Consider the following 26,790-nt stretch of genomic DNA (forward strand, 5'->3'; position numbering starts at 1 on the left):
AACGCGACGCGATTTACGCACAGAAACCGCAACTCGCTGTAACGGAGGTCAACGGCAAGAATAGCCTTTTATATATATATATATATATATAATATACACATACAGACACACATATATATATATATATGTGTGTGTGTATACCAGCGGTGGTGGTTGATGGTTTGCTGAGAATACGAGGTTTATTTTTCCCGAGAAGACATAAATCATGGCGTAGATTGCACAGCAAGACTTGACCACAGAATTTCGGTCCTATAAATGAGCTGAGGAGGGCGAATTTACGCGGAGGGAGAGGACGTGTAACAATAAATTACTCAGAAACAATACGAACCTCGTCAGTTTTTCCTCAAACCGCACAGTAGATGAGTTTGTTATTTGCTCTCCCTGTGGTTTGCACAATGGGTTCGTTCATTATCCGGCGCTAAAAGTGCGTAATTGTGTGTCTGCTTTGTGTGTCGTGCTGTGTCGAGAGCTGTAACCCCAAAGTTTAAAGTAGATGAGCTAAAAAGAGCCAAGTTATGACCCTTTATTTTATATTTTACTTTTTTAGAATGAAATTCCTATTCGCTAAGTTTTGTCATTTTGTCTAATTATCCTCCGGTCTGCCCAGGCACTCTCGTTTCACTTGCTTGTATAAAACACCTGTTCGGTCTCATATAAAATAGACCTTACACAATCGTAATTACGCACAGAGAAAAAAAAACACAGATCAAAAAGTTTTGTTCTGTTTTAATAACTTACCTAAATTAACGAAGCTCATCACCATGTCTGCATCATTTAGAAAGGCAGTTTCTTGATATGTGGCCAGGGGAGGGCTCTGGGTCGTCCGCATGGCCTGATATCGCTCCAGCCTGCTTTCCACTTGGCTCTTCTCCTCGCTGGATATAGTGTTGTATAAGTCCAGCATGAAAAGCGGAGCGGAGTTGTATTTTCCGTTTGACAAATGCGGTCTCGGTCTGTGCGGCAGCCCCAGGATGGACAGGATCTCCTTCTGCATCTCCCTCTTCTCGTGCGTCCTCAGCCGCCGGTGGGTGAAACCTGCTTGAACCTCGTTATTTCCATCCAGTGAATAATTACTCCCCGCGACTGTGAACATGCAGTAATAAGCGCTCCACCACAATCCGACCAAGGCAAGCCAGCGGATGGTCATCGTGTTGTCCCGCGGTGGCTCTCCGGAGTCCCAAGAGTGGCTGGCTTGGAGCTTCAGTCGCCTATCCGAAAGTAAAAATGCGCGTAATGGTAACCAAAGTCCGTCCGAGCGGGTTGTGATCTGTGGCAACCAAAGATCAAAAAGAAAAAAAGAATCGTGTATCAAGCCATTTAAAAGACTCGCCAAAGCAAAATGCGCATAATAGTATCGGCCCAGCTTTCATTTCTGATCGCCGTAGCGCGCTTGGCTCCTTCAAGATAAAGTGCACCATGTGAAACTTAATTCTGAGCGCTCCGGTAAGTCGGTCAACAGACACCGTCTGATGTCACATTTACCAGAAGAAGAAGAAGAACTCCTCTGACAGAAGCCATGTTACTTACAGCGGATTTATCTACTCGCCTGGATTTATGGCTTTCCCAAAGCTGCGCACTGGGTCCTTAAACTGTTCGAAGCGCTCTCAGCGACAGTCACCTACTCCCACAGGCGGAGTGTCAGAGTCTAACAGGAATCAGCAGGTTGCAGTCCATAATATGCGTGCGCACGGACGTGTTCAGCGCTTTAACCGCCCACTCTGTGCGCTCTCAGCCAGAGGTGGAGCTCTTTTTAGGCTGCAAACACGACCTAACATTGTATTTCCAGATTTTATTTACAGGGTGTTTGTTTTAATAAAGCTGCCAGGTTTGTGAAGCACGAGATGCGCTCGTTATTTTACACTTTCCGTGTCAGGATTTGACGGAAACTCTGCTTCTGCGTTATACTTCTACGTGTAATAAATAAGACTGCTGGGGTCTATCTCACACTTCTGATCGGAGCACCCGATATTCTAAAATGATCTGTTTTTAACGAGGTTTGAAGAGTTGCGCTGCGGAAGCTTGAATCAGTAAATGTGCTAAAGCAGGGGTCACACATTTACACGTTGTCCTGTTGAGGCACGACCCCTGACGATGGAGTCTGAAACAGCAAGTAAAGCGCTCACAGCAGCTACAAGCGAGAAGAGCCCGCACCTTCCTGTTACCGCCGCTGGAAATAACACGAACAAATTGCGCAATGGGTAATTTGGCCGAGATGACCCTTGGAAAACAAAGTCCTGACGTAAGAATTTTAACTTTTTTTTCTTTTGCTTCTTTGTACAGTCTGCGGTCGTACATTCATTTCGAACTAAAACAATAAAGTAAATATTTAGTTCCCAGTCTCAGCTTCGAGTGGGTTTACAGCAAAATAGAAGGATCTGCGTGGCAGACACGGGATTTTTAAACAGCACAGAGTCCAGAATTAAAGGGTTCGGAAATATTTGCATGAATAAACACAGATTTAATGAACATCTGAATATTTAACACTGGCTGTGCAAACCCACACACTTCCCCGCAGCTGGATCTAAATGGACTGGTTCTTATATCGCGCTTTTCTACTCTGAGCACTCTTCTCCTCGCTCATACTTACCTCATTCACCCATTCACACCCATCCATTCCCAATCTATGCTCTTTCTTTCAAGGGGCTTTCTATCTAACATTCACAGGCATTCAAACATGCTCCAGAGAGCAACTTGGGGTTACAGCCACCCAAGTCTTCCTATTCAGCCCTCAACTTGCAGGTAACAGACTCACCTGACTCCACCATGATGAGTGTTGCACCTTTTCACCTGCATGTATTTGTTAAATCATTCCTTATAACCCAAGACATCCTAAGGTTATGCTTTGGGTCATCAGCTGTTCCTCTTTTTTTTTTTTTTTTTTTTTTTTTAAATCAGTCTAATAAACTTTAACTTTCCACTTTTTGACCTACATTTCTGTATTTACTAAGCATGCATGGTCAGCTCCCTGCTCCTCATAGGACAGTAACTTAATGATAGCTCTCACTCAGCTCTGTAGGCTCTTTTGTAAATGAAATGATGATGAAACAACAGCTGCCCACGGTCACAGCTAAGAGTTTGTTCTTAGAGGTGAACCTTTGCAATTTAACCCCCCTGAAATTCAAGTCAAAATTCAAATCAAAAGTGTTCAAAGACACAGTATTTGTTGTGATTTGAACGATATTGGTCACTAATTACTTAAAAGTTTTTTTTAAGTGCCATACTATACACAAATACACTCACCTGTTCTCTATTATTTAGGTTTTTTGTAAATAATAGTAGGTATGCTTCTTTTCTGGCACATTATTTCACTTCCTCACTTCAGATGAATCGATAAAGCAATTTTAAAACTGTGAAACGAAGCCATACATTTAAACCCTATAAAATATAGTGCTTAACATTATACCTCAGCCACCTATGTCTCCTATATGTGTCACAAATGCACTGCAATGTGCTGCTGTAGTGTTTAGTGCTTTTATAGTCTCTAATATTCCATTGAAAATAGCCTGGACCTCATGCATTTGGATGTACTAAAAAAAAAAAAAATCTCACATGCTATTTTAGTGTACTAAATAATATGTTGCTGTGGTATTTCAGATCCGGCCTAACAGAACTCGGCTAAACGTGCTCCAGAAACGGAAAAGGAATTCTCTAAAATTCTTATTCCCCCCTCTTCTGTCTTTTCCTGCCCTCTCTCCATTCCCCCTAACCTGTGTTATGTCTTCCTGGTCCCTTCAGTCTGTGATGGACCGGGTGATAAGGTCCAAAGGTGTCCATATCGTTCTGAGTCTCTGCTACTGCTGCTGCCAGAGCTTATCTAATCTGTATGTGAAGAGTGAGATCCAGCATCAAAGCTACACATACCACCACCACCACACAAACAGACACATACACTCACACATCTACTGCTGGGGAGCTTCCAGACTAAATACCGCACCATCAATCCCATACAGCTGAAAGAAAACCTAATATTGGGGAAGGGCGTGTGTTTTTCAAATGTCATTGTCTGTTCGCTTTATTCATTCTACACAGTTCTCCTGATTTGAAATAGTTGAAAACATTTATCCCGCCTACTCAACATGAAAATAATCCAGAAAGACTTGTCACACATAAAATTATGTGTTTTGAAATGCAAACTGATCCATCTCTGAAATAACAGAAGCAGGGCTAAAGATGCTGTGCTGCGCTGACGGAGAACCAGCTGTCCCGCGGACGTCATTTATCAGCTTTTTTCAGTTTTTCTTGGAATCCAAGATCCCATTTATTTGAGCTGGAGCTAAGTCCTGATTTATAACACAGGCTGTGGGTTAAGCCAAGTTTGAGCACACAGACACACATAAAAGTAACCCTTTCACTGGGAAGGATTTTGTGAATGGTGACTTTTTTCCTTTCAGTTTTTTTTAAAGATGCTTTTTTGGCTCGAGCGCTAAACAGAGAAACAGGGAAAGAGTCGGGATAAAAGCATAAAAGGAAAGGGTTCATTTTTGAGTATGAATCAGCCGATGGCAACACCATGAAGTCCATGATTTAAAGTCTTCATGGTGTGTCTCAATAAACAAACACTACCCTGCTCACCAAAAACAATTCAGAGCTCTTCTTGTCTTTCGTAGAGCTTTCATAGCAACCAGCATAACAAGCCGCACAGGCAGACATTTGCTTTAAAATAATATGAAAAGATATCCCTCGACATAGCCTGTTGTGTGTGTATGTGAGGGTGTGAGGGTGTGTGTGTGCATTCCCCGAGGCAGCGCAGGTGATATGTGTGCATGCTGGGTGAATTGGAAGCAGAGGGAGGAGGAAACATTAAACAGAAGTTCTGTGTCCTGTCATCACACTGTCTAGACAGGACACCTCCTAGACCTAATGAGGTCTTTGTCTGTCTGTCTCTATTTTACTCTCGCACACACACACACGCACACACACATCTATATACTCCTTTAAATCTTCCCATGAGACATTTTTATTTAAGAGGTCACTGAGGAGTTCACACAAACTTTCATGCAGAGAGAACCAAGTTGGGTTTTTTTTCTCAAGAATCTCCAACATGCTAAATTAAGGGGAAGTATGCGCCAAAGCCACAGGAATGCTTCCACCTGGCACAGACCTGATAATAAGCGCTAAATTTTCTGCAGTAATTGTATTGCTACAGTTGCTAAACCACACACGCACCCACACACATGCAAGCAGACACCTTAACCCAGTTATCAAGTGTTTCTTCAGTCGAAGGAGCAACTGCGAGCTCCTGCAGGTTTGCTGCTTTCGACATCTTGTTAGTTTTTTGAGTTGGAGTCATTTTGTGGTCACATGACTCTCCAGCAGTGGCACAAACAGTAAAGATGATCTGCATGCTAAAAGTCATGTTCCTAATTTCTCAAGAGTCATCTGCCACATTCAATTCAATTCAATTTTATTTATATAGCACCAAATCACAACAACAGTCCCCTCAAGGCGCTTTATATTGTAAGGTAGACCCTACAATAATACATACTGAGAAAAAACATTCAATGTGTGGGGAAAATGCATATTCGCCACAAAAATGTGGTTGTCCAGTGGTTCCTGGAGGTTTCTAGATGTAATTGGTCACAAAGAAGGTGCTGTGTAAAAAACCTCATGATTGCTTTAGTTACTAGCAAATTTTCCACAGTCGCCTATAGAGTGCATAGAAGATGCAAACTTGTCTATAAATAGCAAAGTACACTAGTTAAGATCTCGCCAAGTAGTAGAAAAAGTGCGATACACACTTGAAACAGAGAACATTTGCCTTCAAAGCAAAAGTTGTCCCTCTGCGCTTCAGCTAACATGTTTTTTCCCAGCGATGAGTGGTTCTCAGAGGCTCACTGACTGGTCTCTAGGCCTGTGTGCTTGGGACAACTGAATTCCCAGCGACCGCCATCAATCTCCAGCAACCATTTGCCAAAGAGTCAGGGTCATATATTCATATTTTGGTTGCCAGATGGTTGCGAATTTGTCCTTTACGTAGAAATCAGTCCACAGGGTGTCAGAGACAACTGAGAAAATCAGGGAAGCTCTCATTTTATTAAAAGTAAACATTATATGTTGCTTTCATATGACATCTTTGAATTTAGTTTAGGGGATAGGTGTGTTTTACATTGAGAAATGAAAGTCAAAGTCCCCTCATAAACATCTGAAAACATCACTGAGGGAGAAAGTGGGCCGTGCAGCATGTGCACTTTGTGTATTTCAAATTACTAACACCAACTCTAAAATTATGTCTGGAGACAGTGCAGTAATTTTCAAAAACTTGTTGACAGCCACCGCTCTACTGAGCTGCTCACAAGTGCAACTCACATCATACTAAATTTTAAACCAAAAGGCGATATTAGTGGTAGAAAGATATTATCATTAGTTGATTTCTTTGAAATTGAGCTTAATTATTGGATTTCACTGTAAATGTAATTGCTTTTAAAGCAGATAGGAAGTGAGTACAGACATAAAAAAAACTACTTTCAACTTGTGGACAAAAGTTTGAAAGTGTGCAGCAGGATGTGTTGGATCACCTGAAGTCACACTTCATAAGGTTAGTGCAAGCTAAATCCTAGGAGAACTTTCCTCCTCTTCCTACTCCAGAAGTAAATTTGAGTGCCCCGGCAACAGCTTCTTCTTGGATGACAGGAATCCCATGGTCGATTTCATACTGCATGGCCTGGACAAGACAACAAAGAAAATGTACATGTATTTACATAAGGGCATTTTAATCCTTTATACTACAACCCTTCAACCATTAACAACCGTGAACTCATTTTAAGCTATTACCCCATCAAAATGTGTAAATATGGATTTGGACCTGTGGATCTGCCTACCTGTGTGAAAGATGGAGCGTCGTAGCAGCCGTACATGGCTGAAGCACGGTCGGCTCGCAGACACTGCTGAGGGAAGGAGCTGATCTGCTCTGCTAGATCCAGCGCCGCCTGTAAAGCTGTGGTTGCAATATGAACTCAGTCAACAAAATGAAAACAAATAGAGGATGTGCAGTATCCATATGTTAGGAAACGTGTTCATTCCCAACACAGAGAATACACAAAGACCCCTAACGTACCGCATTTCAATGTGTCTTAATGCTGCCACTGGGCCTTCGCGTCACTTTGCCTCCTCACCCACATAAAAGCACTGGAACACATCCAGATCAGTCATTTGGAAAAAAAACTACACCTCATGATGGCACACTCTGATCTGCCTCTCTGCATGATGAAGTGCTACTTCTTCGCTTTCCTCTGATGTTAAACTTCAGCTAAGTGATCGTCCTTCGGAGAGGCAATTGTGGGAAGAAGTGTTTCCTAAAAGAATTAAGCTAATCTTCTTCTACCATCTAAGGATGGAGGAGGGGGAATCATGAAGACCACATGGAGACGCTTTTTTTGGATTTAAGCATAGAAGAGACTTTATGCATTAATATAACACAGGAAATGCCACATTGAAATGTGTGTGTAGCTTAATCCTGAAACGGCCGTTTGAAGGGAAGGAGACAGCACTAATGGGGATTTATAGCTCCAGTGTGGCGTTGAAGCCACAGCGCCTGCTTAACCTAACCCAGCTCCATCCATGTAGTACGTTAAAGACAGAACCATAAGGTCGCTTTTTGCTTCTGTACAACAACACAATCAGATTTAAATCAGTCAATCAAGATGTAATTAAAGCTTTAGTTACAGCTTTAATTCAAGTTAAAAAAAAATCTAATATTGAGTATCTGTTATCACTTTTAAAGCAAGAACTTTTCCCAGAGTCCCCAGTGTTTCCTCTTCTCTGAGCCTGGTTCTGCTGGATGTTTCTTCCTGTTAAACGGGGGTTTGTCCTTCCTGCTGTCACCAAGTGTTTGCACATAAGGGGTTATTTGGTTGTTGGTGTTTTCTCTGTATTATTATAAGGCCTTTACAATAAAGCACCTCAAGGTGACTGATGTGACTAATGTGATTTGGCATTGTACAAAATTGAATTGTTTTATAAATTTATGATTAAATAATAAAAGTTAAAAAACAATCACTTCAAGTATTTTTAGCAACATTTTGGTGCTTGATAATTTTAAATACTCAGTGCTGGGATGCTGAGGTCTAATATCTCATGCTAACTCACAAAATGATGTTGTTAAAACACTCAATTTACATACCTTGGCCATCAGGAACGACTCTATTGGCCAGTCCATATGCGAGAGCCTCTTGTGCTCCAACTGGCCGTCCAGTCAGAATCAGGTCGAGTGCTCTTGATAAACCAATTAGACGTGGGAGGCGCACTGTGCCTCCATCAATCAGGGGAACACCTAGAAAAGGATTTTAAATATAAAATATATATCTGAGCCTACTGTGCATGAAAGACATTAGTTCTACTGCTGTGCTTCCTTGTACTTTGACAGTACATAACACCTTGTTATACTCATCTGATTACTCCTGAATAAGTCTGAAGAAAACTGATAAACCATTTATGTGTCATCAAAGAAACATTTCCTACTGTGACATTTTAAATAGTGCATTAAATACAGTTTCTTTTCATTTTCTCTGAGGTTAGACCAAATAAACAAAATCTAACCAATAACTAACACCACTCAAAAAATCACAGTAACACCTTTTAATCCGAGTATGCATCAATCATTTAAACTTTGGGGATATTGGTCAGTTAAGTAGCTTGTTAATCAGTTTGAGCTGGTTTGGTGTGAATGAAATTAACAACAGGTGCACTAGAGGGACAACAAAGGGACCTCTAAAACAGGAAGGGTCTTACAGGTGGAGGCCACCAACATTTTCTCCCTCCCTCTTTTGTGACTGTTTTTATTAACTAGTTTTGCTTTTGGCTAAGCTACTGTCACTACTGATACCATGAGGTGATACCTGGATCCTACAGAGGTTCCACAGGCAGTCCAACATGCCATTGCCAGAAGGTTTGCTCTGGTTTGTCCCTCAGCAGAGTCTCAAGAGCATGAAGGAGATTCCAGGAGATGGGCAGTTACTCTAGGAGAGCTGGACAGGGCCGTAGCAGGTCCTAACCGATCAGCAGGGCCATCCCATCAGCATCTACTCTTTTAGGGGAGTTGGACTGGAGGAGCTGGACTAGCTGTGCAAACTCTGTAGGATCCAGATATCCACCTCGTGCCACCAGTAATGACATTGACTCTAGCTAAATGCAAAACTAGTGAAAAAACAGTCAGAAAAGCTCAACAGGGCCCTTAACCTATCAGCAGGACCACTACTGCTCCTTTGTGCTTTAAGGAACATGATGAACATTGCCAGAGAGCTACAAGATGACAGCAAACCACTGGTTTCAATATCTCTGAGCAAAAAATCAAAAACAAACTTCATGAGGGTAGCCTGACGTCCCGACGTCCTCTAGCACAATTACCATTTGCCATAGAATACCAGAGTCCATCACTGGCGCCCTGTGCTTAGATGTGAGAAGGTTCACCCTGAGCACATGTGACAGATGTGAAAGGGTCTGGAGAAGCTGTGTATAACGTTAATACTGCCTGTAACATCATTGAGCACAACTGGTTTGGTGGTGGGTCAGTGATAGTCTGGCAAGCCAAATCCATTGAGGGACGCACAGACATCTACAGGGTAGGAAATGCCACCCGACTGCCTTTAGTATCGAAACGACATCTTTGGACCCATTCAGACTCTACGCTGGTGCAGTGGGTCCTGGTGCACGACAATGTCCAGCCTCGTATGGCGAGATTATGCAGGCAGTTCCTGGAGGAGAAAGTGATTAATACCACTGAGTGGCCCCCGCGCTCACCTGACCTAAATCCAAGAGAACACCTCTTTATGTTTCTGCCCATCTGATGCCGTTCCTGCAATTAATATTTCGGCAAAATGGACTAGCCTGCTGCATCACTTTTTCACCTTGATTTCATGGATGTCTTTGAGTTCAGCCCTCTGTAGGTTCATCATTTTCATTTGCCTAAAACAATGGGTCATCCTTTCATTCCTAACATATAACCCAGTCCATATTAGTGTAGATATCCAGCATGATTTTCTCCCACTGAGATCTGATAATTTTTAAAATTATTCCTTTCATTCTTTTGCAAAAAGAATGCTTCATGCTTTTGCAAACAATACTTGAATGATGAGCAGTCTGGAATAAAGCCTGAAGTTCCTGAAAAAAAAAAAGATCTTTAAATAAATATTAATTAACTGTACGAGATTAAAGTGAATGCAGGCTGCTGTGCCGTGTGTAACATGTTCATTAAAAGTCGCTCAAGTTGTGTGGAAACAGCTGATGAAACACAACTGACTTTCTTTACATCAGTGCAAGAAAACTCCTCTTTACTCTTAGTCTCAATGGACACATTTGCATTATTACGGCGTCCAGCGGAGAGAAATCGGGTGAAAATAAGAGGGAACGCTGCAAGGTACCGTAAACTTCTGGCATCAGTCCTAATTTCTAAAGAGCACCAGCTGCAACTGGCACACTTTGTACCATTCAGTTCTCCCAAGCTCCACACCACAATCCCAACTCCCTAATTCCTCCAAGTCACTGATTCTGTTTGACCGCCTCTTATTGAGAGCACATGTGTAGAACATGTTTTCATAACCCCAAATCATCATGCGAGCTTTCAATTTTTGTCTTCCTCCCCCTCTTTCATTCTGCGGAGAGTCATGGAAATAATGCGATTCTATTCATACTCAGTGAGCTACTCTGTCTCTCCGTGTCGTTCAAATAAATTAAACTGGAATACACGGAATACCAGCGCTAATACATGTGCGACCAATCCAGGGGCCTGATCCAGGTTGAGACAGTCGGCACATATGGTGCTCTCACATGCTGAAGACTGTAATTAGACGAGTGAGGGAGGGGGTTTCTACACTGTCCGCAAAGATGAGATTTCACTCAGTTTTTTTTCAGTCTTCCCTCATTGCATGAGTGTGTGTGAAATGCAGGTTCTGAGTAATGCAGGTTGTACTGTGGCAGCCTAAACCTAGTTTGTTTTGATCTAAAAGTCACAGTCCTTTACTGAGAAGGCGTGTTGATATCTACTTTGTCTACTTGGATACATTTCTTTTCAACTAAATGAGCTCCTTAACAGTCTTTGCATTTAACCCCTGGGTTAAATAACCCCGTCGCTGGGAGTCACTGCTACAGTCCTCAGTGACAGAGAAATAACTAGAAGATTGTGCTGCTTGTTAAGCCCACCGTTATCATCTCTGATTGCAGGAAAAGACAGAAACAGGAAGTCAGTGGAGTGACACAGACACACAACTGTTTGAAAAATGTCGAGAAGCACGCTGAGCTTAAGTAAGGCCAGAAGAAGACAGAGCCCGACTCAAAGAAGAGCAGATAAAGAGCAGGTTGACCCCCTAGTCTCTGTCTTTTGGTGCTGCTGTTGGCACCGCTGCTATCAGCTACCGGAAGGATCTCCCTTCTTATCCACAGCAGCTGTCTCCAGCACCTCCACCCTTGGCAGCCCCACTCCACCCCTCTTTCTCTGATAGTCCCGTCTCTGATGTGTCCTGTTTGACAGACCTGCGCTTTGTCCCACATGAATAGAAGCTCAGAAGCAGTTTTTAACTAAAAAGGTATGTTTGGCTTGAAAGAGCCTGGCTGTGGTGGAGATCCTCTTTTAAGGTGGTGAAGGGGGGACGTTTGAGCAACGATCCTGATGCTGAAGATAAAAAATACGATGTGGATTTGTCATCTTTGGTCCTTAATAATGAGCCAGATATTTGAAAAGCAGTCAGCTCCCTTTTTTGTTCAAAGCAGGGCTAAGAATGAATCAGCAGAGCCTATTGTTTAATAACCAGACAGAAGAGTGAGTTCTCTTCCTGCTTATCTGACTGATATGTAAAAGTCTAGAGGACAGATGATATCTGCTCTTTTATCTTCTTACTGCAGACTTTGAAATGTGACAGAACATTCCAGTCATCATAGTTTTGTATAAAAATGTCATAACATTACTTAGAAAAAGCAATTCTGAGTAATCATTGAATGTGTTCTAATGACATGAGGCAACATTTAGAGAGCGATAAAAATATCTTTCCGCTTGTAACTCGTGATGTTTCTGTATATTGACCATGAATTACTTAAAATGACAGTTAGCAGAAATGCACACCGGCTTTAACGATCTCTTTATATCTTTTCTCGTCTCATAAAAGATATAACTCTGGTTCAAAGCGTTAAAAGGACAAATATAAAGCACTGTTTAACAATCTTCAGCCACCCTTCGTTTCTTTGTATTTTGTTTCCAAGGGGCCAGACTTTGATGTCATTTTTTAAAGTGATCTTGAGCAATAGGTTTCCGGGATTTCTAAAGGTTATTCGATGTTTTATATTAACAGTACTAAAGTATTAAAGTCTGGATTTCGTACCTGATCATAAGAGAAATGTTTTTTTAATTTTTTCGTTCAGTTAATAGTGACCTAAAAATCAATCAAGCATAAGAAAACAGTGTTGCGCCTACACATCTCAGACTCAAAGGACCAATTTTAAACGAAAAATGTAAAATACAATTTTAAATTGTATTTTCAGGCACTTTGTTACAAACCCTCTGTTGTAAAAGCACATAATTTGTTACCATTTATTTAATTGAATCTACAGAAATTCCAAAGACAACACAGATTGACAGCAATAATATTGTTTACGCACTATCAAGCTATTACATTGGAGGAGGTGTGGCTATCAAAAAGCCATTTTTAAGGAAAGGAAAAAGGGGGAAAAAGGTTGTAGTCTTCAAATTACACAAGAACTGGACTGAAAATTAGTGGCAACAGGTCTCATGGAGCGAAGAATCCAAATCTGAAATTTTTGGTTCAAATCGTGGGTCAGTATGTACGGAGGTCATTTTTCAGCATGACAGTGATCCCAAACACACTGCCAATGCAGTAAAAGCATATCTGGACAGTAAAACACATCAGTCATGGACTGACATCCCCAGAGCACAGACTTCAAGATTACTGAAGCAGTGTGGGATCATCTTGACAGAGAACAGAACAAAAGGCAGCCAACATCCAAAGAAGAGCTTTGAATGTCCTTCAAGAAGCCGGGATAAAGATTCCTTAACACTACTTAAAGAAATGAGACGAAAGCTTGACTAAAAGAGTTCAGGCTGCGTTGAAGAATAAAGTTGGTCAAATAAACATCGACTTTCAAGATGGTTTTTTTCTTAAATACTATGAATCCATGTATCCTTCCACGTTTCAACACATTTCTGCACCTATTTCCCGTTTTCCAAACAAACTATACAGAAATAAGAGGCGGCCCATCACTCTTAAAGCTCGAGGCATCAACTCATCATCGTTAGCATGAGTTAGGTACCAAGTCCCACGAAAAGGAAATAAGGCAACACACCCACCATTCTTTAGCTGCTAATAACCCCAAAACAGTGTGAAACGTGACACACTGGGGCATTCTGGTTTGCTCCTGGTGCTGCTGGCATCCTCACCACATCAAAGCAAAACCCACTACAATGGCCTCCCATGAGGGTAATGCGATTAAGTTTGATGTGGATTAACGATTTCCGGAGAACTCCAGACTAAATGGACAAGACCTTCAATCGGAAGCTCGCTTTGAAATACTGACTGGGAATCGAGGAAAATAACTGAGTTGGGCAGGGTCAGAAATGAGCACCACACAGCTAACTTGATTTCATGTGTTTAGCCCACTGATTTAATACCAGGGCTGCGTATTGTTTAGTTTGCAGAGGGCTATTACACAAGACCACCAAGGCTGTAAATGGGGCCTCGAGCCATGAAAATGGCAGAAGGTGTAGCAACTCAGAAAAGGGCGAAATCACATGTAAGTACTGTGCACAATAAGATCTAACAGGGAAAAAGCTTCCCCTTAACCTTTAACTCTTTCCACCCATAAAGACGACATTTGACGACCTCCACTGGCACATCAGTTTATATCAATAAAGATTTTATTGGCTGACTATTAGAATAGTTTCCAGGTTTTTCCACCCTCACCATCTTCTGATGCAAGCTCAGTCATTTTGTTCTATAAGCAGGCCTGAAATATATAAGATAAGAGCTTCAGTGATTACTCCTAGGAGGCTTTCAGGGGGTATAGAGTTAAACTATTAACTATTGTGATAATGCATTTTGTCAAGCCTCATTAAATCTAGAGCTTCACTTTAAAAAATAAATCTTGCACTGTGTCCCTCAATTATTGGCTTCTTCATTTCTTAATTAGAATACGCCTTACCCATCCAGGAACACACAGGGCTTAAAATAAATTGGTGTATGTGTAGGAGGGGTCCCAAGTTAGTTAGACACAAAGACTAAGACAAGTATTTTTATTTTCCATTTCCTACTCCAACTCTTTCTTTTTTTCCCCTTTGTTATGTTCCTTTGGTTTAAGGAACCAAAATAACATGAGGGAATTAGGTAAGTGGCATGGTTTTTCATTCAGGGCTGAAAATTCAAAGAGCAGCAGACACCAACACCAGATTCCTGTGACGCAACCATCTCCTCCTTCTCATTTCCTCCTTGGCGGGGCAGAGGTGCCCCAGACAGGAAGCCACAGGTTTTGGCAGCCAATCACATGCCAGAAAACTGTCAGATCCTTGCGGTAACCACTGGCCCACATCAGAGCAGCGCAGCGAGCCTCTGAGGGTTTTTCATCTCCAAAGCCACCAGGGATTCCCTCCGGCTGCTGCCATCTGTGCCTGGCCCAAAAAACGGTTACAGAATTCGACCATTAAAAGGAAATAATCACTAAGAAACGCAGGATCTTTAAATAAACAGTGCGCCCAGCAGAACAGCAGTACTTTTGATGTGAAAGGCTTGGGAAGTTTGGTTTTTAATTGTTTAGCGTTAGCATTAGAAGGTTTTTAAACTTTAATGTTAAGCCTCTATTTTTTTTGTTAAAAACTGAACTCCTAAAAAGCGGCTTTTCGTCAAGCCTCATTGGATCTAATGTTCCTTCACCCACAGGTTCATTTAAGAAAAAAAAGACAAAACACCACCTACAAGTTTAAGGAAGAGGAAATGTTGGTAGCGAGGCCTAAGCTATGCAGAAAGTGAGTATAAAACTGATGAAGCCACAGTAAAACCACTCTTCTGCTAAACGAACATCTGAATGAAAAACCACAGCGGTTTCGGCTAAGCTGGAGGAAACGACGCTAATGTGTTGACAAACAAAATATGTGGCAATCAAATATGAGGCTCAGAATTAATTACTGGGAGGAAATGTGTAACTTAATGTGTCGACACCGCAGTAATGCTCATTTCTGCCTCCCAAACATAGTTCTGAGATGATGGAAGAGCGCAGATGGAGGCCGAGAAGCGTTTAAAACGTTTAAGAAAGTTTGTTTTCAGAGACAAACTGAACCCACTGTTGAAATGACAACTTTTGCATCTTTCCAATGTTTTTCTTTTCAAAAATTAGAAAATGAAATTAGCTACTTTCAACTGCTGCCTTACTCACAGGGGTCACCAAAGAGGGTCGCTCCATATTTTCTTTTTATGCCAGATGCCCTTCCTGATGCAATCCCAAAATTATTTGTGTACCCTCCTGCAATTGAACCTGGGATATCTTGTGAATGCATAAACAACTAAACTATGGATCCAGTGGATGGTTGGATGGATGCTGTGTGGTATTGCTCAGGTGCAAACCTGTCTCCCATGGGGCCAGTCCAGCTGACTCCATTCAGTACGAGTATATACGCTGGGTGGGAGAACTTCCCCATGCACCGGGTCAGCTAACATCTCCTGCTAGTGAAGGAGCAAATTTTTCATTGAGTGTTTTTCTGCCATTTTGCTTCTTCCAGCATTTAGAACTCAAACCTAGATGGATGCAGCGGCCTTCGATATGTGGGTTAAACACATCACCGGGACACTTGTACTGTTGCTCTGCTCATCATTTAGCCCGGTGTAACACTAATAAATAGTTTGCATGACAACAAATCTTGACAAAATGTTAGGCACAAGCAGCTGCACAGACTCCAACATTGAGTAACGTGAGAAGACATTAACTAGAAGGAGTGTAGAAGGCCGCAGAATAATGACAGTCTATGGTAGTGCAGGCTCGCCATGAGCCTTGCTTTGACTGTTGCCTTCTGTCTGCAGCTGGGTAGAACATTTACCACGCTGAAGGTCTGACTGGGCAACCAAAACACGAAGAGGACAGTGCCTTTGTTCTGCTGGCAGCTATTGGCGATTTCTTTTTAGTTTACTAGGTAACGCTGCTATTAAACAAATTGGTAGGTGTCACCGGACACCACTTGTCCCTCCCATATCTACTAACATGGAAGACTACATATTTATATTTTTTTATTTAATTATCATGTAAAGAAAAAAATTATTTTGTCACAACATGACTTATTTCAATGGGTATAAAAAATTATTTTAAACAAATCCAAGAGTCATTTGACACAGAAATGAAACAATAATGACAGTAAAATGGCTCTAAAACCAAAAAAATACATATAAAAAACACACAGCAAGTAGAGCCGAGTGTTCCCTACACTGAGGACATGGCACTACTCTCTGTGATGCACTGCACAGTCGGTCAGCAGATGAGGGCACTGCCAGGATGCTCCCCTGTTAAATTACAGGCTTAGATAATAAACCATGCATGTTTACACTCTAAATCTAGTACTCCCAGTAAATTATAGTACAACAGCTGTATTTATAAACACTATGGTTGGATTTTAAGCCGTCCGGCAGCACGGTCAGAGGAGTGACAGCTCTATGAGAGAAGCTGCGATGCTCCAACACGAGCCATTTTACCGAGTGAAGCCAGCAATGGGATCAGGATTAGCCTAAAGTGTTTACAACAGATGCTCTAAAGTACTGCTTGGTCTTTTAAAAGTAGAGTTGACTCAGCATGCAAACGTTGCCTGTAAGCTACTAGACGCCAAAAAGGGAAAATGTTGTTTATGAGGAAATTGTGTGACATAAATAATATGTAAGCCCTGTTTTGGCCCTGCAGTGGAAACCTGGCAGTTGGCTGCTTCCTCTTCGACTTATCAAGACTGCCCAGCAGACTCTGGCCGTGATGCCAAAAGGTCACGGTCACTGGTGTTATCGCGCTGCCTCCGTCCTCGCACACAAACAAGAGGAGGCTCGGTGATAACAGAGGACAGAGTAACAGAGTTGAAAAATAGAAACAGTGTCGACTTCCTGGCATTAGGACACGAGTGATGTATGTTTGGATGCAAAGAAAAACACAAGGACACTTTCACGGGCAGATATAATTAGCTGAGCAAACACACACACACACACACACGCACACAGAAGGTAGAACAAAAAACAGAAAAGAAGGGGGGGAAAAGAGATGGCCTGCCAAAAAATAGGTCCCCCTGGTTCTTGTGTTACTACTGACAGCCTTGGATTGGTATTATTAACAGCAGCAGGATTAACTGAGAAAAAGCATGGCTGCTAATGTCATTACAACTATGACTTTGGTAAAGCGTTTAATAGAGATAGCACTGCTACCATGAGTGGCAGCACATTAAGTACAGCCAGCTGCAGCGCTTCTTTTGATCATTATATATTTTAGTATGAATACTAGTAATATTAAAGTCAGTAATATGTCTAATATTAGGCTTGTTGTGTACAAAAAGCACACAAACAGAAGTAGCACTACTAGCAGAGTAGCAATAAGTGCTCACTGGATAACCTGAAACGCTTTGGCTATTGTCTAATGACTCTGGGGACACCCATCCATCCAGCCATCCATCCATCCATCCATCCTCTTCCCCTTACCCAGGACTGTGTTAGAGGGGCAGCATCCTAAGAAGAGAAACCCAGACCTCCCTCTCCCCAGCCACCTCTTCCACCTTATCTATCTGGGGCTTAGTGAGGCATTCCCAGGCCATCCAAAAAATTTCATTCCTCCAGTATGTCCTGGGTCTACCCAAAGGCCTCCTCCAAGTAGGACATGTCCATAACATTTTACCCAGGAGGCATCATGATCATCACAGTCAGGAGGAGTAGCAGCTCTACTCCGAGTCCCCCTCAAATGACTGAACTCTTCCCCTTATCTCAAAGGTTGAGGCCAGCCAACCTTCAGAGAGCACTTATTTCTGCCACTTGTATCCACAAACTCATTCTTTTGGTCACTACCCAGAGCTTGTGACCATAGGTGAGGTTAGGGACATAGATCGAGTGGTAAATCGATAGCTTTGCATTTACACTTAGTTGTATCTGTCAATTTCCTGCTCCCCTCCTCCCTCACTTGTGAACAAGATCCCGAGATACTTTAACTCCTCCAATTGGGGCAGCAATTAGTCCCTGACCTGGAGTGGGCACTCCACATTTTCCGACTTCTAGGACATTGGCAAGTATTTTGGGGGTGTGGCTAGAGCTGGGCGATATAAGATTTTTTCATATCACGATATGTTTTTTTCATTTCAGGCGATAACGATATATATCACGATATAAGCCAAATAACTATATTTGTAAGATTTAAATGTGCCATTGCTCACAAGTAAAATGTGAAATAATTAGCAGCTTGTTTTAATTAAAATATTTATTTCCCATAATAAGTTCAACAGGGTAGATGTACTTAAGGAACATGAGACTTCAGTTTCAGATAAATAAAGGCAAATATTGCAAACTACACAAAAGGCAGCCGCTAAAGTGTTTAAGTTTCAAAATAGAACAAACAAAACAGACTAAATTGTCAATTCCACTTAGAAACAAAATATTAATTCTAAAAATAAATCTTAGGTCGTTTTACAGAAGAACAGACAAAATTGACTAACTTTTGTCAATATCAAATAAACTGAGAACTAAAAGGAAATTCTCAATCTCTCCTTGTTGTATAGCTTAGCTTTTCAAACAGTTTTAACAGTTACTTTAGTCTGACAAAAGCCGAATGACGAATTAGCGCTTTCAGTCAGAGATTGAGCATGCACCGCTTTATTGTATTTCCAGACTTGCTTTCGGCACAATTTACAGTGCGCGCTACTCTGTTTTTTGTCAGACTTGAAATAGCCGAAATACCTTCACACTACGGAACTTCTGTGGCCCTTCCGTTCAACAAGCTCTCCGGCATTGGAACCATCATCTGTTTTTTCTTCGGTAACCTTCGCTCACGCTCTCGGTTGATTTTTCTCTAGTCGGCAAACTCATTTCCTTCATTACCCGGGCTGCACGGCTGCAAAAACAAATACACATGTGCGCCTTGGCGCTTGTGCTGCACGTAACAAGTCACGTGACGTGACGCTGCGGCTGTGATTGGTTCGGCTCTGCGCTACTTAATTTTGATTGGCTGTTCTTTTTTCTTTATTTTTAAGAGAACAAGAGAGATGAGGCCTATCGCAATAGTTTAATTTTTCTATCGAGAAAAAGTTATTTCGCAATACATATCGTTATCGTTTTATCGCCCAGCTCTAGGTGTGGCATAACCAACAAACATCCAGACCTCTGGATTTGTGGGCCCGTTCTTCTTCAGACCATAGATAATGGTTTCGAGAATCCATTTTCAACAAATTGACTATCTACCTGCATGCAATCAAAGCCTGCTCAGCTATAATTGGTCAGAACCACTCGAAACAGGACCGGAAAGATTCTGGCACCAAAAAATCTTCCCCCATTCCTATTATTAGGTGCAGTACCTGCCATCGTGGTATCTCAATGTATAGATTGTGGGCAGGGCTCTGCTAAAAGGGTGAACATTTTAGTATCTAGTTATTTTTTGTCTAGACAAAGCAGCAGTGGTGAGAGTCACCAGTTTGTTGACAGACCATAGAGCACAGTACAGTAGTAACTGAAGCAGTAGAAGAGATAATAGCAGCGTGGGGTGTTAGACGTACCAAACCTGCGGCAGAACACTCCCATGACGGCGCTCTCCTCCACCACTCTCAGATCTGCCAGCAGAGCCAGCTCCAACCCTCCAGCCACGGCGAAACCACTCACTGCTGCTATCAGCGGCTTTGACAGCTGTAAACGGGACGGGCCCTGGAGGAAACAGCTGGATTAGTGAATGCAAACATACACGCACACTTACACCGTAGGCAAAGCCAAATGACTACAATCAACACACACTCAACAAGGAACAAATATTCCCAGAACTAATTGTGTAAATTGTTGTCTGTGTATATTTATGTATGTATGTTTTCACTATCCACTTCATGCTTTTTTGGGTTTATCTACTGAAAACGTTCCAGATTTCATTTGCCAATTCATTTCTCAAACTGTCAAACAAAGGGCTGAAATATGATCCAAGTTCTGGCCGTAGCTGAACAAATGAAGCACTTTGTATTGTGCACGAGATATAAGGCTGTAATTTTCTGCACAGGAGGTCCACTCAATCCCAAAGCCTTTGCATGCGATCCTCACAGACCTTACAGACCTGCACTTTTCCTGGCTTACAGTACATCATTTGTGTTATGATTCGTCCTTTCGTCGAGTGGCACGACTGTACGAGAAGCCAGTGCTTTCTGCTTATGCATCTGTAGTTACCGAGGTATTTCCATGATTCAACATGAGCCCCTAAATCTATTTTTATATACATTCTATTCAAACCCTTTAACATCATAAGGAAATATACATCTAACCCTCACCACTCACCATTGGACCAGGACCCTTAGTGACATCTTGCTCCAATTTGGAGGGGCCTGCGTGATTGGCCAGCTCTTTCAGATCATAACCAGCGCAGAAATTCCCTCCTGGAAGAGACCGCAAAATTACAAAGTATGGCAGCTGGAAAGTCAGAGAGGAAGGGAAAATGACGAGGATGAAAAAAACAACAAGTTGAGCTGGAGTCTGAGGGCTACAATTTGGACAGCACAGCTTGCTTTGGGCTGGCTGGCACACAAATGCTTCTCTTCCCCCCTAAAGAAGCAGAATCCGATGCATAGGCACAGATCGCGCGTGTTCTCGCACACATGCAAATGCACACACATCATATTCTCATTAACAGAAGAGTAACATATTGCAACCACAGCCCCTTCCTGTTGGATTCATGTGGTAATTACAACATTGCCCGAGAGGCCTACAAACACTGTGTCACAGTTTCGGGCAGGGACTCATAAAATCCTCCTCCCTCTGTAATGTAACAGTAATGAAAACGATTTTAATGAATGCATGCGGAAGCAACACCCATCGACTGGGAGCTTTTGATTGCAGCTGTGGGTCAGCGCAAGGCAATTACGGAAACACAGTGTGTCACCCTGTTTATGGGAGCAGCTTTGTGAAGGAGCACCCTTATCTCCTTTGTCCTTGTAAGAGGAAATGAGCAGAAGCGACAGACGGAGCACAAGGAAACCTTCAGGTTTGTTACTGAAGAAAGGAATCTGCAGATGTTCAGCAACGTTACAAGAATTGTAACAGTTTTTCATTTGTTTCCACAGGAGTTACAAAAAGATTACGTTTCACAGAGATAAGAAGTAGAAAGTGTAGGATCCAAAAGTACGTGGACAAGGGTTCATCAGCTTTTTTTCCCTATTTACTTATTTATTTATTAAGAATTTAACTAAAACAAAACACACAAAAACTCATCAATGGCTAACCTGATCAAGGCAAACAAATGAAATCCCTGAGGATGTCACAGCTGATATCGTATTATACACTAACATCTCAGCCCGAGAGCACACGAGCATTTCTCCTTAATTTCAACTCTTCTCTTCAGGCCATCACAGCCAAACTTTCCATCCTGACAAATAAAACTGGGCTAAAGAAATGCAGCAGCCACCTCACTTTAAAAAAACAAACAACTATAAATGGCACAAAAATGAAAAATACCAACCTAAAAACAACCACCACCCTCTAAACACAAGAGCCTTACTCCATTATGTTGGCTCCATAATCTGGCACGCTAACTCTTTTTTAGTGACTCCAAGCCAAATATGTTAGAAATCACTATATAATTGTGCGCTTACATTTTTATGAAGCTATTTTTTCGGTTTCAACATGGCATTTTGACATATCGCAGCAGAAATAAAAATAAAATGATTATCAATGGCTGAATTTCACCGAGCTCGCTGAGCTTTGTGTTGCTGGTGTTGCACATCCTGGTCCGCTGACAGTTTCTCTAGAACGCACCCGAAAGAAGCCCATGTGAGAGTGCAAATCAGCCGATCTTTAACTGCAAACTATTTACTAAAAAAAGCTAATGGTGCATTAACCACACCTCGATCTGCCCATGTTCAGGCAGCTCTCTCACCTAAAACACATGGAGAACTTCCAGTAGTGTTAAAATGCCTGAATCAAACCGTTTCCTTACAACATGTGAGAAAGGACAGCTGTAGAAAATATTGTGAACGGCTTACTGACAGTCAGGTGATAAGACCTGCTGATGTGCAAACACCTGTACTTCACCTGCTGTGGTGCTGATGCGTCATGCACAAAGTTTCATGCAGCATTTGAATGAGCAACTAGTTAATACTGTGACCAACCCATAATAACCAGCCTTGCCTCCTTCCTCTGTCTCACTCTCTGGAGCTACTGCAAAATTAAAAAACATTAAAAGTGTCTTTCCATCTGTTCAGCTCTTACAGTGACACAGCTGGGCTGACATCTAGATTGTACCTGAACCACAAACGCCCACAGAAATCCGAATCTCAAACACTCCAAATATGTCCGAGCATATTCAAAACCCGCTGAAAGCAATTACTCTTAATTTCATAAGTTTAAAAACACACATTCGGACACTGAAGAATGAGAGCTGTGTCGGCGCTAATTTGAACAAAATGGATTCCTTATGTTTGCAGAACCACTACGTTGAAACTAGAAACTCCCCGCTTGTCATTTCGCAGCACAGACGCACTGCTAATCATCACTGAAGGTCAGTCGTCAAGTTATACTGGAGCAGGAATACGGGACAGCCCGCTGACAGGAAACCGTGGCTCGATGATTAAAATCAGATTACAGATGTAAAAGCTACTTTTACCTTTTACCTACTGTGCTGCTAATTGCTAACCAGTTTAATAATAGCTAATTACTCTGTTACACACACTGTTTTGATTTCACAGCGCCATCAGCAGCCGTCATCTGGAGATGCTCCGGCCTCTGGAGTGTACGTTCTGAGGCCGGAGCAGACAGGTTGATCCAGACTGAAGACATTATTTCCACCAAAGGAAGGAGTGTGTGGGATATGATTATTTTTAGAAGCATTAGGAGCTGTGGCATGATTTTGGATCTGCGGCTGACATAGTGCAGGCTACCTTACAAGTGTGGGCGTGTGTGTGTGTGTGTTGTTACTGAGTGCACTCTTGCCTAGTCATCTCACCGTTTGGTTGAGATCTAAGCAACCAAAGTAGCAAAAGCTGGGAAAAGCGGATGTGAGGGAAGGTGGGATGAATGCTGAGGATGGAAGTAAGGAAGAAATTAAGGGCTAAGGAGGGATGAAAAGAAGTTACATCCATTTTTAGTGAGTATCCTATTATATCCTATAACTGCATTAGACTGTGGCCGGATATGGACTCCCTCTCTGATTTGCAAGGTTGCTCCCGACACATTCATTGGAGTGTGAATGTTAGATGGTGATGGCCACATGAAGTTTGGAGGTTTGTAGTGATTGACTGTGCAGAAACACCGCTGTGCACTACGAACCTCAGCATCTGCTGACACGAGCCAGTTTTACTCTTTGCACTCTTAATGCTAAGCTAACAGACTGATGGCTGTAACTTTGCAGTTTTTCTCCATTGCTTTGATGCACATGTCACATCAAGCACTCACAATCCCGGCGATTGAGGAGAATTACCTGTACAGACACTGAGTGTAGTGTCAGTCTCATTATCTGATTCTCAGCAAGTTAACAAAGATGTGCATTTCTTTCCAGGCAGTGTTTCTTTAATGGTGGCCTTTAAACCTGAGGGTACTATTTTTTTTATTAAAAAAACATGTTACGACTCATTCTTGAATAATTACACTCTAAGGTACATTAAAGTACTGTAGAATTATAAATATGTTCTTAAGCACACTTTATATGCAGCATATTTCTGTTAGAGTGAATGAATGAAGAATGAAACAATCGTGCTCTCTGTGAGCAGGAAGCCAAGTTTCCATTTTTAACTAATACATGAGACAAGGTATAAATAAAACACAGAGAATGAAGTGATGCTCATATTTGTATCACGTTAAGATGTTAAGACTTTTTTTTCCTCTCTTTTTCCAGTTAAAAGTTTGTTGGTTACTCACTCAGACACTGGTGCCACAGACTTTTTCCCTTCAACCAAAATTATTGCCTGGCTTGAAAATCAGCCCATTTTAAGGCATAATGCTCACAGAGATATACCTTAATATTCACGATCAGCTCTAAGCCTTACATGCTTAAGTATTAATTACAGATAAATAAGAGGATGAGAATCTGGGCGACACTTAGGAGGATTACTACTAACAAAATCTCTTAAGAAGACTCTGTAACGCTTCTGCAAATATCTGCCTCAATTTAAGCCCCAACCTTCCCCGCACGACTATCCCTTAGAGCCATCTTACCTTTCCCATGCAGGATAGCCACGTTCAAACCTGGGTCACTGTCAAAGGCCTTCAGCTCCTCCAGCAGACGCCTCGCTGTCTCCTGGTTCACCGCATTACGCACCTCGGGCCGGTTTATTGCCACAGTAACCACGGATCCCCTTCTCTCCGAGACCACAGTCTGACCTGCAGCTAATGACAGAGAACGAGAAAGATGCACAGGGAGAAACCAGTGCGGGCCACAACACTTAGAAAGAGGCTTACCCAGAGACGTTAAGCTTTAACTTCACACTAGGCGGGATGGAGATGGGACGTAAATTGTCTTATGTGGACAGAGTTGATAAAATAATGACAGTGAACGAGGCTCTGAAAGATATCATCTGGGCTGAGGTGAGCACTTTGGGTCAGTGTGTGTGTGCCAGTGATTGTGGCCTTAGCTTGCAGCAGGCAGTCAACCTGACATTGTTTAGGTTCATCCCGGGAAACCGAGCGTCAACCACACCCAGAGGAAACTACATCCAGGGGAGAAGAGCCAGGAGAGAAGCTACTGGATGTGTTCACCTCACAGGCTATTCTGAGGATGACAAAGCCTGGTGAAGTGAGGCACAAAGACAATTTGTCTCACACCGCATTTTACACTCATACACTACCAGAGTGATTTCAAGGGAAAAGAAGCTTTTTAAGCGGTGCGGTGTTGTGTGTGCTCGGGAAGCCAGCAGGGAAAACGATTCAACTTTGCACTGTAACTGTTTGGGATTGGTTTTTAACTTGTGGGTTTGCAAAAACATAACTAACCTCTAATATTTACAGTACTGTGCAAAAGTCTTGAGCCCTCATTTTTCTTCTTCTTCCTTTTTTTTTTTAAGGAAGATAAGAACTACGTGGAGCAATTTATTGAAATACATCCAAATGAGTGGAAATACAGTATATAAGGCAAAAACAGTCAGTTTGAAAGTCATTTTCCTTTAATGGGATTATTGTATTTTGCTCATTGTCCCTGAAAAACTGAAACTGAAACAGATCAAACGTGAAATTGTTGCCAATCAAATGTTTTCCGAATGGTATGGTGGATTGCCACAAACCATGACAGAGTCAACAGAGCCTCCAAGTTTAAATTTGGATTCACACTCCATCAGACCTGTCCTCACTGATTTTCAGTCCAGTACTTGTGTAATGTGGAATACTTCAATACTTCCTCGCTGTTTCCCTTCCTTAAGAGTGCCTTCTTGACAGCCACTCTCCAACTGAGACCATTTCTGATGAGGTTTTGGTGAACAGTAGATGGAACAACTAAAAGTCCGGGCCCTGTGTTGGGTCTTTGCTAGATTTTATTCCTCATTTCTTAAGAGCATGACTTTCAGATACTGTTCATTTGCTGATTTGTTCAGCCTGCGACTTATTCTTTTATCCTCCACTTGTTAAGTTTTTTCAGATGTTAAGGACAACAAAATTTGATTGCATTATGCTGAAATATGACAAGTTTATTAATAACACTTCTGGAATCACCTTGCTCGTGCAAAAATGCTATTTTGTGCACATTAAACTGTGTTGTATTTGGCATTTGTCATAGATTACAGTAAAGAAATTACAGTAAGGTGCAATTTTTATGCTTGAATGCTTCACAGCCAGTTTTAAAAATGGCTGTAACCGTTGTGATGTCACCAATTGTTATCTGAAGCTGTTTTCTCATAGACTTATGTGTTTAAGCAATCACAGCTATCTAAAATAACTTCATGAAGTCTGAAGGCCGATTGCTCAAGAGCAATTTAAAATGATAAAGTCTGGCTTCATGGAAGGAAAATATAAATTTTTTAAAAAAGCTCAAATTTATTATTATTAGTTTTTCCTCTTAGGACCTAAAAAATAAATAACATCTGCTGTGAACAAGGACTATAAAATAAATACTGAAAAATACCCCAAAATTAAATCACAGCTGTTCAAACGTTCATTAGCTCGTTTCACCTTACTAGTAGCCTCTGCTGCCCCCTAGCGTTCATATCATGTTATTGCACTTTCCTCTCACCTCTTCCCGTGTCTTCGCCTCCATGCTGAGCGCTGTAGGATTTTACTGGAACTAAAATCGTCTTTATAGAGTCTCTTCCAAATGTTTTACTCTGACAATTAAACCTTAAAAGTGGTGTCAGTGTCCGCAAATGTTTTAGCGCCATTGCTAACACTCGCACGAAAAAACGAGGTCTAAATAAAAACTACTAAAAACAAAAAATGGCAAAGTTCAGTGAAAAATATCTCAAAGCAAAAATATAACTTCAGCTGTATTTGACGAAGCTGGCTTACTTCGATTGAACTCTGCTATCAGGGAGCAACTCTTTTAACTTCCCGACTGAAACAAAAACAAATGCAAAGGGTTCTGGGACGCACACAAGCTTGGTGCATTGCAGTGGTAAAAACCGGAAACACACAGCAGAGGGAGACACTGAGCCTTAAATCCACAGTTTACATTGCAAAGCCAGGCATGCCAGGCTTTGTG

The 26,790-nt window shown here is 41.8% G+C and overlaps 2 protein-coding genes across 5 annotated transcripts in view; both read right to left on the reverse strand.

Moving 5' to 3' along the window:
• The window catches only part of bmp6 (bone morphogenetic protein 6), a 48,376-nt gene extending 46,694 nt beyond the window's left edge, over positions 1-1,682 (reverse strand). The window contains exons 1-2 of one of the 2 annotated variants that reach the window (XM_025910155.1): positions 1,547-1,682; positions 739-1,267 (exon numbers count right to left, since the gene is read on the reverse strand). In XM_025910155.1, the coding sequence (XP_025765940.1) occupies positions 739-1,147 (409 nt within the window). In that variant the 5' untranslated portion in view covers positions 1,148-1,267; positions 1,547-1,682. Of the gene's footprint in view, positions 1-738; positions 1,268-1,527 lie in introns of both variants that reach the window. The other variant, XM_003443605.5, reaches the window with a different exon arrangement.
• The window catches only part of zgc:101569 (probable enoyl-CoA hydratase), a 51,770-nt gene extending 25,088 nt beyond the window's left edge, over positions 1-26,682 (reverse strand). The window contains exons 1-8 of one of the 3 annotated variants that reach the window (XM_003443529.5): positions 26,326-26,682; positions 24,324-24,494; positions 20,457-20,554; positions 19,700-19,844; positions 8,120-8,269; positions 6,819-6,934; positions 6,516-6,661; positions 3,757-3,819 (exon numbers count right to left, since the gene is read on the reverse strand). In XM_003443529.5, coding sequence (XP_003443577.1) covers positions 6,554-6,661; positions 6,819-6,934; positions 8,120-8,269; positions 19,700-19,844; positions 20,457-20,554; positions 24,324-24,494; positions 26,326-26,470 — 933 coding nt within the window. In that variant the 5' untranslated portion in view covers positions 26,471-26,682 and the 3' untranslated portion in view covers positions 3,757-3,819; positions 6,516-6,553. Of the gene's footprint in view, positions 1-3,756; positions 3,820-5,731; positions 6,662-6,818; positions 6,935-8,119; positions 8,270-19,699; positions 19,845-20,456; positions 20,555-24,323; positions 24,495-26,325 lie in introns of those variants that run through there. The other 2 variants (XM_013270348.3, XM_013270347.3) reach the window with 2 other exon arrangements.
• Positions 26,683-26,790: the final 108 nt, after the last annotated feature.

Source organism: Oreochromis niloticus, linkage group LG9 (genome assembly GCF_001858045.2).
Source record: "Oreochromis niloticus isolate F11D_XX linkage group LG9, O_niloticus_UMD_NMBU, whole genome shotgun sequence".
Classification (NCBI taxonomy): Eukaryota; Metazoa; Chordata; class Actinopteri; order Cichliformes; family Cichlidae; genus Oreochromis; species Oreochromis niloticus.